Below are 13438 nucleotides of genomic sequence, written 5' to 3'. Positions count from 1 at the left end.
AGGCCACAAGCTTGAGCCTTTAAATAAATATAAACAATTTAACTGGGGATGAGGCTTTAGCAAGACACATAATCCAATCTGCTCACTTCCTCATCACTCCAGGAAAGAGCAAGAGGAGCATCTGTTAAATGCTTTAAATGTAAAATCTGTCCTTCTCGGCCCTTTATACTGAAGGAACAAACCCAAACCGTGGCTTGACAGTTTGTCCTGTACCAAAAGGTCAAAAATAAAATCCCCATAAAAGCCAAAATGTGCTCACAAACACCTCTTCAGCTCATCGAGGTGTCCTTGAATGAGACCCAGAGCTCACAGTGAGTCACTGTGGATAAATGCATCAATTAAATGCTGAAAATGCACACTAAAGCCTGCTTTCACCTTCTACTGAGCCTTAATACATTTCTTCAACCTAAGGCACCAAATCAAGTGTCCCAATTACTCTTTAATGTCTCTGTAATATCCAATAAATAGGAAAGCTGTCTGAGCTTGCACTCAGGCGGCTCCATAATGACCTCTCTCTGACGTGCCGAGGAATCAACGCTCTGCCCTCCTCTCCTCCTTATCATCACACACCCAATGGCAATATTTGATCGGTTTACTGTAACTGCATGTAATCAACTTCTGATGGCGTTTTTAAACAGCCTAAATAGACGCTCAGTGGCTGGGACGTGCGCCCGTGTTTACCGTGAGGGCAAATCAAATGTTTGAGACAAGTCTGTGAATAAATCAGAGGCTGAAGGTGAGAGGAAGGTGAGGCGGGGCTCGTGAGAAAAGCACATCAGTCCTCTGGCCCACTTCCAGTCTGAGCCTCCGTCCTTTTTTTGCCTTTCAATCAACGTTGGGGATAAGGGATTGAGTGGGTGGGAAGGCTCAAAGTAACCTCCCCACCCACATACACACACACCCAAAACCCCTGTGGCTCAATAGACCAGAGAGGCGCACACAGACTTTACCTTTGGACTAATGCTGAGAAGCACCTCAGGATAGCTCTCACTTTATGATGCTTTGCTGTTGTCAACACGCAGGAAATGTGTGCAGAAGTCGGAGTGAGTGTGTGCTAAACTGGGCATGCGTGTGACCGTGTGTTTGCTGATATTTGAGAGGATGTGTATGTTTTAATGCCTGTACGCCTGTGAGTGTGTGTGTGTGTGTGTGTGTACACAGGGGCTGTGAATGGGGCTGATTGAGGCCGGGCCGCCCTGCTCAGGCTGTGCGTCACTGGCCTCCACCTGAGTGGTCCTGCAGCCCCACCACAGGCCAGACAGGCCTTCAGAGAGCATCACTCATCCTTCAATATCACTAAACGACCCAACAGAGGGGAGGGCACGGTGCTACAGTAGACGCTACAGGCCGATAACACTACAGACCTGCAGGAGAGACACACAATGTGAAATGTGCCAAACCTGAAGCATCTGCAAAGGCTTCTTCATCACAGATGGTCCGTAGATGTGCAAACAAATTTGGTGATATAAAACTCCAAGATATGTGAATTATTTAAAAAAGAATAAACGGAGAGAGAAAGGCAGTTAATACAGAAAAGGGGGAGAGAGAAAAGACAGAAGAGAGGAAATAAGAAACATTAGGGAGAGAAGGGAAGAAAGTACAAAGAAAAAGAAACAAAGGAAAGAAGAGTGAAGAGAAGAGAGGAATGGATGAATGGAGGAAGGAAGGAAGGAAGGAGGAAAGAAAGAAAGAAAAGATTAAAGAAGGGAGAGGAAGGCAGACAAAAAAGAGAGAAGGGGAAAGAGAAGAAAGAAGACAGGAAGGAGAGGAAGAAGGGAGAAAGAGAGGGGAGAAGAACAAAAGGTAGACGGACGTAATAAAGGGCATGAATAAGGAAAGAAAGAGGAAATACAGAGCTGCACTATGAATCAAGTTGAACATAAGGAATTAAAATCATTACATTCAAACTACTGTAATCCTGCACGCTGCAATCTAATCTCCTGCCCCCACAATCCATTTTTAGACATTTCATTCTAAGTAGTTCAGCTGAATCTGCGCGTATTACAATTCATATTACAGCAGTAATATTCTAAAAAAGAACAAACACTAGAATATTTTTATATGACATTTCAGCCCCACAGGAGCTCTGCGCTGCTCTCTGGGGCCCTGATGTATTAGAGCCTGGGAGTGTGGGCGTGCTGATCTAGATTCACTTTGTATTTCCAGGTCACTACGATACGAGCACGCAACTCTGTCTTGTTATATGTCGTGTACCGCTCGACGTGTCGGGCAATCTTGTCTCATTTTTGTTTCTGGTTTTAGAAAAACCAAGCGCGGTCCACAGAGTCAAACACGTGCCGTTCACAATAAAACGTGCTCCTGCTGGACGCACACTGTGTATTATTGGATGCTGATATTTAAAGTAAGGCTGCAACAGGACTGGTACATAAGGTTTTAGTTATGTAACACACCACCAGCGCTACAAAAGTCCGTCTTAAACACATTTTCTGAATCCTTGCATTGCTGTTATCCATCTCTGAAGTTGAGGCAAATTAAGCCAAAGTGCCTCCTTGTTCTCCGCTCCCTTTTTGCTCAGAGCAGAGTGATTTAAAGCTGACAGAGCTGCTCTCTGTCGGTGAGTTCAGCCTGTTCATGACGAATCCCGGGGCAGACTAAATTAAGAGCTGCCTCTGCTTTGTTTAGTAAAGTTTTAAATGGGTCTGGTGCCTCTTGGAGGACTTACTCTTGCTCTTTTGTGCGGCTTTATTGTATTTATGTATGTGCATTGTTGGCTGCTGTTGGTCTACAGCTTTAATGGTTAATGATGTCATTTTTCCACAGGATTTGCTGGTGAATGAAAAAAGTGATCAGTTCAGATGAAAATTGGTTTGAAAATATTTTGTTGAAAAAAAAAAAGAACATGTATGTATATCTAAAAAGCATTTGGTAGAGAATAATATCTCAAAGATATCACTATGTAATATCTTACATAGTACAAATACTTGAGTGATATACCTTAATGTGCTCCTGGAGCTGGGCCTCATGCTGGCGGGACAGCTGCTCGTGCTGCCGCTGGAACTCAGCGATGAGGATCTGCCGCTGGATCTGCTGCTTCTGCTTCAGGGTCAGCAGCTCCTGCTGCAGCTGCTGCTCGCGCACCGAGGCCCCCACCACGCCCCCGCCGGGCTGGGAACTTCCTCCCAGCGATCCCGGGCTGGACGACTGCTGACCGGGTGGGGAGAGCGAGGACACCTGCTGCTGCTGGTGATGGTCCACACGCAGGTCCATGGGGATGGCGGCCGGAGGGAGACGCAGGGGCAGCGCCGAGTTTATGTCCACTGTAGGGACGGACAGAGACAGAGGGATGTTGGAACAGAGTTGTTACCATACAGGACAGCGTGAGGAAGTAGTCTGACTTTTTACACTGTTAATTTAAATCCAAGAGAGAATAACTGCTGAATACATTTTTTAATTTCTGTCTAATACTGTCATGTTACCTCCACACCTGCACACCCTTAGACTGAGCCTTAGATGTTGGCTGCCTATAAATGCTGTGGTGCAGGACCAACACAGACTGTAGAGCAAAAATGACGTCACACTGACGCTACAAGGCACCTTCATGTGTGCATAGTTAACTGCAAAGAGACACATTGTGCAGCTGAATTGGACTAAATCAAAGTCCTTCAAAATGTTATTTAAGGCATCTGCCTGTTCAAGGATGCAGAAGGGAGCGTTATAAAAAGAACCTGTTGGCACCAATCTGCAGCAATATCCGTATCAGTGTCAATTCTGAAGCATCAAAAGAGGCCCAGAGCTTTGTGATATTAATAAATAGCTTTTCATCAGGAAATACATGGCTGCATATACTTAGATCACTTGCTTTTATTTCAAAATATGCTTTCAATTGAAGGATAAGTCCGAAATGATACAATACAAATACAAAAACGTTTGAAATTGATTGGTCCAGTAGATCGCCTTCACTGGCAGCCAAGAACAGGTGGCTAGCGGGCTGTAATGGCTGCAGTGTAATTCTTCAGGGCAATTGCACCTGATCAAAATACATTCACTAAAAATGGTTAATTTTGCCACTGACAGGTTCAAATTGTTCTACTAACTGTCTGACAATATTACGGAAAGGATCCCTACAGAGAGTGGCCTGTAAGATCCTTTTAGTTTGGCCAGAAACAGCCCTGTATCACACTATTCAAACCCACCAGACTCCATTGACAAAAGCAGTCATTTTATCTCCCTTGTTGTGGCTGGTGGACGTACTTTGATCTGGCACAGTTGCCTCGAAGGATTACATTGCAAACATCACAGCTCGTTTGAAACCCGCTTGCAATTCCAAACATTTTTATATCTACAAGTCATTTTGAAACCAAAATATGTAACAATATAAAGAGAAAAGTAAAAATACAAGAGCCATCTTTTAACATACAGTAAAGGTGTAAGGGGGGTTTCATCTGATAATAACACATCTTCATAGCCATGTGCAACATGATAGATGCTGTAATTGAGAAGTATTGATTGTTATTTGACCAGTGATGCAAAACAGGCCTAAATCTTTAATATGTATCAAAACCAATCAATCTGCACTCTGTGTTAACCGACACCTGAGGGTGGTGTGGTGCTCACAGAAGTCCCCATTTTTGTTCCAGTTGAAGGAGCATCTCACCTCTGACCTCCTTGTGAAAGAGGTGATAAGAGAATCTTCTTAATGGAATCGACAAAGCTTCACATTGCATTAAAACAAATCTGTAGCAATGACAAAGTGACATTGATGCCTTTTTTTCCTCATCTGTTTGGTAAACGCCAAAAACCTGCTGCACTCACGCCACCTATGACTGATGCTGCAGTTACACATCAAGCCCGGCGACATCTGACAAAGACTGCATTGACCCGGCGAGGTGCAGACCTTGAGCCGGACCAGCCACCCACAAATCACTGCACAGGAAGCCATCCAATCACGCCGCTTCCTCCCTATTAAATCTGAATAAATAGGAGTCGATTGGCTGATTATTTACCTACATGTTTGCTGAGAGCGCGGCGAGAGCCAGAGATACTTGCCTGGAACTTTGTGTTAATAAAGAGGCAAACACGCCATCACTGGTGCACTTAATAGTGGACTTACTTGAACCACATGCGCACCCAAACAAACGCACAGATACACTTATGCAGCCACTTACATGAGAAGATACACAGCAAGCATTATCCAGGGGCAAATTTATGCTTGGGTTGCACCAGTTTGAAGCACATACATGTAAAACTCTGAGAGATCACTGAAATTCATTCTTGTACTCAATCGAAGTGTGAAAATACCTTTAAAAAGGCTTCAATGATGATGAATTCACTTCTCTTGTCAAATAGCCACTCAGACACACCAGAGCTAACTGATTTGACAAAGAAATTGGACATATCTCTCTCACTAGAAGTCTCGTGGAGACTTGCTGATATCTTTTCATTTCCACTCTGATTTTTGAGACGGGACCAAGTATCCTGCATCTGCTGGGCCCCGGCACAGGCACACTCTCCTCAGGTTTGATCTATTAGACATCACTCGCTGAGACGTGCCACGTTTGAACAATAAAGCCATAAAGCACTCACAGAAGATCTTTTTAAATGGATTGCAGACATAATTTTATGCAGGCATTCTTTAAACGTGAACCTTCGCACATTCCCCAGTCAATATTCTGCAAATCTGTCATCATGTACATATTTTTCTTAGAACATTTTCCATTTTATTGTCAATTTTCTGTACTACATTTATACTACTTGACTAGCAGTACTTGCTTTCTTTATATTTTATGTTTCTATATTTTCTACTTACTGAGTTTATTGTTGCAGCAATGTATCAAAGTAAATACCTGGAACGAGAAAACCTAATGGCAATAAACCAGATGCTGAACTGCAGAAAGAGTGTTTTTCTTCTTCTGAACATCACCTTCAGCACAAAACAACTGTAATCGCTTGTCATTCAAGTCATATGGGTCCTTTAAAAACTCTCCACTTCCTCTTTGGTGTTTTTCGTGCAGCAGATGAATCGTTCCCTCATGGCTATCGTCATCCACGCCATAGGAGAACAGAGCAACAACATGCAGCGGGTCCTTGAGGACCGCCATCATGAGGGGGATGGCAACAACATGAGTCAGTAGTCGGCACCCTCTTACAATGACTCCGAAGTGAAAGTTATTCGATGTGTCTAAGCCTGTAGGACATGCAGTTTGACATTTCCCACGTCATAAGATGCCTTTATTTCCTTTTTGTGCTCCATCACTATTAATTTCCAACTAAGCCACTGACTGTGACTAAGAAGGTACCCAATCTCTAATTAACACCCTCAGTTTTGCCCTTTGCCATTTTACCGTTACAGTTTGGCAGTTGAGTGAGACCAGAAGGGAAGGAGAGAGTGCTAGTTAGTAAAGACTAACTCCTACAATCATGACTCATTTTATAGAGACAATTCACATTTGCATCAAAACATGAATGATTTCAGATCTTGAAATAATCTAATTAATAGGAAACTTCTTATTTACAGTGACATTTTGGATTTTTAAGCAGTTTGTTTTTTGACTGCCCCTTGCAGTTAGGCTTGTCACAATTGTACCTGGATCTGTATGAGTCACTTTGCATTTTGAGATCCTGAGTCAATGTCTTCCTGACTATTAAGGAGTCTTGGCTGGAGGTTGAAAGTAGCAGAGACTCCATATTAAGTCTTCAGGGTCAGTTTCAAGCTGACGTCAAAGGTAAAAATGCACTGTGACCACTTACATCCAACTGGAAAAGGGCCTAATTATTCTTTTATTTTGCCCTTTTTTCTTCTAATCTAATATGTGTGAGCAAGCCAGTCATTTTATGTATTACAAAAGGAAAGAAAGACAGGGCAGGCAGGAGAGACGTGATTATGACTGAAAACCGCACTTCTCAAAGCGTTGCGGCTCCAGTCCCGACTAATGCAAATCCATAACTCATACACACAAACGCGTGCACACACACTCTCCCCGTACAAAATGTTCCTCTACGAATATTGAGTCCCTCACACGACACAAACAGCCTCATGCGCTTATTGATGGTGACGCACGAAATGCACAAACACACCTCATATGGCATCCCTGTCACACCGGCAGCGCTAATTGCTTGCCACACAAAAGAGAAAGAGGGAGATGCAAAAAGAGAGACAGGGAGGTGGGAATTGGTGCTGTTGTTAAACGTACCCATCAGTGCCCTCCTCCTCCTCCTCCTCTTCCTCCTCCTCTTTTCAGCAGCCTCCTCACTCCGTCCTCTCCTCCTTATCACTGCACCTCCTCCTCCCTTCCTCCTTCAGTCTGTTACAGGCAATGACAGTACGTTCCCTTTCCTGTTCATCTGACTTCTCTTCTTGCTCTCCACCTCCATCACTTTTTACCCTTCGTTCATCCCACCTCCTGTTTAACCTGATGGGCGTCTCTCTCTCTCTCTCTCTCTCCTCCTCTCTTTCTCTCTCTCTCTCCTCCCCTCGTCCCTCGTTTGCCCAGTGGTGACATCACAGGGCAGTCTCAGGCATGCAGCCTGTTTATTCTGCAGCCCTCTGCTTTTCCAGGAACCAGCGTCACACACTCACACTCACACACACACAGAGCACCCTCTCTCTCACTCTGTCTCTCTTTCTTCTTACCCTCTCCACTCTTTTCCCCGCTCGACCTGCTTTCCTTGCTTCTAAGGCCAAGGAAAACCCTCCTCGCCAGTTGTAGTGCATCAAATATCTCTGCCTCCGTTTCCCACTCACTTGCAGGCGTCCCATTCGGCTGCATGTCTCCTCTGGCTTCCCCCTCCCTCTCTCCCTCTCTCCCTCTCTCCCTCTCTCCCTCTCTCCCTCTCTCTTGTGAGGTTTTAATACTGTGTGCTCAAATTCCTGGCCTGGAATTTGCCTGCATTTCTTAAACAAATTAAACCACAAAATGGTTTCAGGTGAAGCCGAGCAAGGACTTTCCCTGCAGGGAGGCTCCCCTGATATTTAAATACTGGAGGATCATAATAAAATTAGGGATTAGTATCAGATAATCATTTGCTATCATTTCTTTTTTGTTATCTCTGATTGTGCCACTGTAGTTTGTTATCCAAACATTGCGCAGGTCTCTTATTTTGAAATTTTGTAGCATGTTCTGTTTAATTGTGTCTCATACTTTCATTTACTTGTATTTTGCTGAATCATGTTTTAATTAGCGTTTAGCATTTTCTTAATGCTTCAGAGCTCCCCTGTCCCATCGCTTTACTCCCATTATGTGCTGTTAAGCTGTTGTATATGTGGCAGGTTCACTTGACAGTTCACATCTATTAAAAAAAAGAGAGACGAACTTGGCTGCCACTCGCCAAAGATAAACTCTGATATCAGCACATCTTTGTGTACAAGCAGTGACGTCAAACACGTACATCAGTTTACAGATGTGTGCCAGATAGAAGACAACATGGGGGCACTCAGAGAAAACCAAAACAAAGGCAAACGTGCTGTCTCGCGGGACACCGCAGGAGCTTCCAGGAGTCTTACACAACTGACAACCTTACCTGGATCAACACGAGTTTGACAAGAGCAAAGACTTCAGTTCAATTCCACTCAAACTGAAGGTGTTTTCTCTACAGTTCCCTCTAGAGCCTGAAGCCTGAAGGGAAACGGAGACGAGACCTCACATTTCTGTTCCTATTCTCTTCTTTCCTTTGAGCATTTAAAAGTTCCCTTCCGTTTGATATGGAGCATTTTTATGCATGAAAGGGAATCTCCACGACAGTTGCATTTGGCAAAATTCACGATTTAAACATCTCAGCACACAGGTGTCTCTCCACCGCTGTGCTTTTATGACATCACCATGGGTTATTTGGCTCTTGGGAAGCTTTTTTTCTTCCCTTTCAGCAGGTTCCTTTCCTCGCTTCCCTCCATCCTGCTCCTTGTTGCCCTATCCTCCGGCCCTGCTCTGCATCCTACCCCCGTTCAGTGGCTCCCTCACGCCTTTCTTCCCTGCATCTCCCCACAACAAATCACAATCTGTTTACAACCCCTCGGGCGCACTCCACAACTCTTCTGGCTCCAATTGCAGATCTATTTATACCAGACAATGCAGAGGGCCTCTCTGATTTGAGACTCGGTTCGCCGAGTGTATATCCCACGGTCTGACTGCACGAGCTTCACACTCGTTAGGCTTAATAGATGTCATACTGAGCCGAGCAGAGTTGTTTAGAGCGGCCTCAGTAAAATGTGGCTGAGATCTTTTTTTTTTTTCTTTTTAAATCATGCAAAGAGATGACAAAGAAGAGGAGATATTCTGCTCAGGGTTTCACAGTGAATTTAGCAGCAGGGACGAGATGAGAGGCAACAAGTAGCACATCTGTTGATGCTGGAAAATAGCTGCGGTCTGCTTACTGATTGGTCTCTGAGGGTGGGTTGGGTGAGCATCAGCCTATGTTACTTTCTCCCACTGAGCGGTTTTGCCTCTGTGTGATCTCAAACTCTTGGAGAAAATAATTTACCGGTTACGAAAACGCAGCAAAAGCTGATTGTCTGATTGCAAAAATGGGACCATATCCTCTTAAAAAAACAGATAGCGCTCTGACAGGGAAAGGAGAGGAACAGGGAAGGACGTGTCAAGGTGCAGCGAGTCTTGTTCTACCAAAAGCGAGCTACGACTTGTCGCGGTCTCAATGACATCATGCAACGGTCTGGAGCACCGCGGCTTACGAGGAAGGAGATGGGTGAATGCAAGGCAGAGACGTAACACGTGAGACGCACAGGGGGACGACGTGTGAAGGTAGAGGTGCTGTGCATGCCGGGACGTGCTCAGTTCCTTGAGTATATACTGTATATTTTAGGCAGTCTTGGCCTTAGAGCCTATGAAGTTTCAGAAAATAGGGGAAAATGCTCATCCAAAAACGTGACAACTGGTTGTTTTGTTTGACTAACAGCAAAAACCCAAAAATCATTACATTTCTAATAGAGAAAAACGGATAACCATGAACCTGTGATTTTTTTCTAGTTTTGCTTGATAAATGAGTTTCATGACTCAAAGGACCAAAATATTTGTTCATTTTCTGTTGACTGATTCATCAATTTAAGGACTAACATATTAGCACTAGTTCAAAAACAGACTAGAAAGCCCTCTCTTTCCTTGTCACATAACAAAAGTTCAAGCAGACTCATCTAAAACAAACAGCACTACTTTGTGGGAAACCAAACTCAGGTGTTTACTTTGAGCCGTGAAGCTCCCTGCAGGTGCACGACCACCACTTTGCATCTCAAAAGAAAGCACTGCTTGTTGTGCGCGTCCTTAAACGCGTCCACCGGGATCCGATTAGATTAGATGACAAAGCATTCAGGACTTTAACGATGCAGCAATCGGATTTTGCATTTTCTGTGAGGAGACTGTGGTGGAGGGATGCTGCAGAGCGCGGTGCAAATGCTGTTAGACAGGTGCGCTCTCTTCATCCTGTGAGGAGCCGATCTAAACAGCCCGGGTCACACATGCTACCAGCGTGGAGGCCCTGGCAGCTCTGTATCCAAGACAACAGATTTCGAGAATATCTGATGAAGGAACTCCAGCGAATTTCAATATTTCATCAGCCGAGCCGGAGGCACGCAGAAAATAACCCCGACAACAACAGAGGAGCACATGTGAGGCTTTAGTCGGGTCATGGGCAAGAGGACCAAACTTTGGGTCAAAGTGAAGAGGAATCTAAACTTTTATCTATTTGTTCTTCCGAAGCAACAGGCTGGCTGAGCTCAAGTGTTCAACAGCACCTGCCTGCTTACTGCTGCTCTGAGAAATCATAGAAACTCAACACAAAGAGCGCCATAGGGAGTAAATTATGAATCACACTATTTTCATTACTTTTTAAGGGGAAATTCCAAATCGTGTGGTGAAAAATGAAATGTGCAGAACAGCTTAAGCCTCCTCATTATGGAATTAGATAATGCATTATGCATATATTACCTCAGACTCATTTCTCCTTCAGATTACCTCATCTCCATCTGTGCCCCTTTCATTTCTGCCTCCCTCTATGCTGCTTCATCACTGCTCCTTCCTCTTCCTCACTCCTATGATTTGTATCTTCATTTTCAACGGAGGCAGAGCATACTGTTGTAAATTCAGTGAAATACTTAGTGATGTTTTGACCTCGCAAAGAAGACAGAATACTTGCAGGAGATGGTGATTCAGATGCAGAAACCTTTTCTTTTTTTCTTTTTTCTTTTTTAAATATTTTCGCTGCACAAGAGGCGGCTCAGAAAAGGTAGCTCTGATTTGTTTTGGGACCGTCAAACTGTCTGCGGAACTCGCAGCAAACACATCACAATTGCTTGTTTTGCTGTATATTTCCGGCAGCCTTTCCTCTGGAGATATCCGACAACAATTTCACATAAGCTCACAAATAGAGCGCCTACAATCGGGCGGCTGTATTTCCATTCAACAAAATGGCACTGTGAGATAACTGCATAAATATAACGTGCAGGAGAGTACGATTGAACTCCTCTTAATACTTAAAAAACCCACAAACTATCAATTAGATTCCAGTTACAATTGAAATTGTGCTGCTACATAAGAGCAGAAGATCTTTGAAGAAAGCACTTGAATAATTGGACTCAAACAATTATGACAATTTGAGAAATCGTTGGAAGAGCACCTATGCATGCAAAGTCACACAGGATGTGGTTAATAGTTAAATCACGTAGGTGCACACACAAACACACCGGCTTTGACTTATAGAAGCTCATGCACACACACGCACACACGCACAAACACACATAGAGACAGAGTGTCCAACCTGTTGGGATGTGGTTGAGCGCCGATGTCTTCAGAACCTCCAGCGGCTGCTCCTTTCCCAGGATCCCCTCTGTGGGAGAGAGAGCACACTCCGCTTCAAATATGGTCCGCAACATTTGGACAAGCTTCCGGCAGCGAACCTGCTAATAAGGCAGTTAAGACCACAGTCCAAGCGAGCGGGCTTCAGGTCATCTGCAAAGCTGCGAGCACATGCCGCGGCGCCGCTACCACCACCTGAGCGACTGCCTGATGCATGATCAGTGAAAGAGCAAGCTGTGAATGTGCAGAGATGCTTGGCTGCAGAGGTGCTCTAAAATAAGCTTGAAATCTGAGGGATACCGAGGGAGCAGCCTTCATCAGCTCGTGTGTGCTTGTGTGTGAGTTCAGTGTGCGAGAGGAGGGATGTTGGGGCTCGACTGATACTGCCTGTGCTCAGCATAGCAAATGTGGCTGGCAGCAGCAGCAGAGAGGGATGAGGGGGGGATGGAGAGCAGGAGAGGGAGGGAGAGAGGTAAAAATAGCTCACCCTTTGTGTATAACAGCACATGCGAGGTACGCACACACAACGCACACACATGCAGACACAAAGACACAGTGCTGTTGCTCCTCTGCTGTGTTTGTGTGTGTGTGTGCATGCATGTCCGTGGGTGTGTGTGCAAGTGTGTAGGCTGTAATTATAGTGGCAACATGAAAAGGCTTTTGTAGCTGCCGAGCCCTGGGAAGACATGGCTATAAAAAGCAGAGCGACAGAGAGGGGTGGTGGAGTAGGAGGAGGAGGAGGAGGAGGAGGGGGAGGAGGAGGAGGAGGACGCATCGGGGGAGAGGGGGAAGACAGAGGTAAGGAGGGGAGAGAAAAGAGGGAGGCGAGGAGGATGAGGCGATGGAGGAAAAACAACAAAACGGCGCAAAAAGGGAGGAGAGAGGAGAGGACAGAATTGACATGCATCGCAGCTCCACATAAATCTGTGACTACTGACACACACATTCACTATATATGTATGTACTTTTAGTGATCATAAGCACCTGATCCATGTGTATTCTGAGCGCCAGGCTTAAAGACATCTAAGACACACAAACATGCAATTATTCCTTTGGATGGGAGATGAAAAGCCATGTAAAATCCCTTTGGAGGAATAAAAGAGAGGAAAACAGGCGAACGTCTCACTGTGCACGATCTATTTCTGGAATTCTCTCCGGACCAGACTGGCACATACACACAGACGCGTGCACACACGCACTTAATTAGCCATGAAACTGGAGGACGCATCATGCGCTGATTATGTGTGTGTATTCGTCTCGCACCACCTTGCATGAATGGCTGCACCCCTGATGCACCAATCCCTGTGAGGACTTGGGTGTGGACTCGAACATCACGTTTGGTCCTGTTCAAACGCATTTCAACACACATGGGTTTATTTACCGAAATCCTCTCACCAGTGGCCGCCAGACCTTGCTGTCTGATGCATGATGGTTTAAAAAAAAAACAACAACCTCAAAACAGGTGCTATTCAAGTCTAAACTTTTGCAAGACACTGGCTGCAGGTCAAATCTGCGGTCTCATGTACATACGTAGTGTCGGACTTTATGTAAAAGCTGAGGAAATACTGCAAGAGCAGACAGGTGGTCATGCCGCCTCACACTTCCCCACCTCTCTAAACAAGCAGATTCACATCAATGGTAGTTGATATCTCCTGACGACCCTATTCAAATGACACGCA

At 44.8% G+C, this 13438-nt stretch overlaps 1 protein-coding gene across 2 annotated transcripts in view; it reads right to left on the bottom strand.

Moving 5' to 3' along the window:
* The window catches only part of LOC139223525 (histone deacetylase 4-like), a 51475-nt gene that overhangs the window by 27502 nt on the left and 10535 nt on the right, over positions 1 to 13438 (bottom strand). The window contains exons 2-3 of one of the 2 annotated variants that reach the window (XM_070855458.1): positions 11722 to 11790; positions 2956 to 3278 (exon numbers count right to left, since the gene is read on the bottom strand). In XM_070855458.1, coding sequence (XP_070711559.1) covers positions 2956 to 3278; positions 11722 to 11790 — 392 coding nt within the window. Of the gene's footprint in view, positions 1 to 2955; positions 3279 to 11721; positions 11837 to 13438 lie in introns of those variants that run through there. The other variant, XM_070855457.1, reaches the window with a different exon arrangement.

This window comes from Pempheris klunzingeri, chromosome 24 (assembly GCF_042242105.1).
Source record: "Pempheris klunzingeri isolate RE-2024b chromosome 24, fPemKlu1.hap1, whole genome shotgun sequence".
Taxonomy (NCBI): domain Eukaryota; kingdom Metazoa; phylum Chordata; class Actinopteri; order Acropomatiformes; family Pempheridae; genus Pempheris; species Pempheris klunzingeri.
Note: the sequence above shows the minus strand (reverse complement) of the source record. Positions and strands in the feature narration are given on the sequence as shown.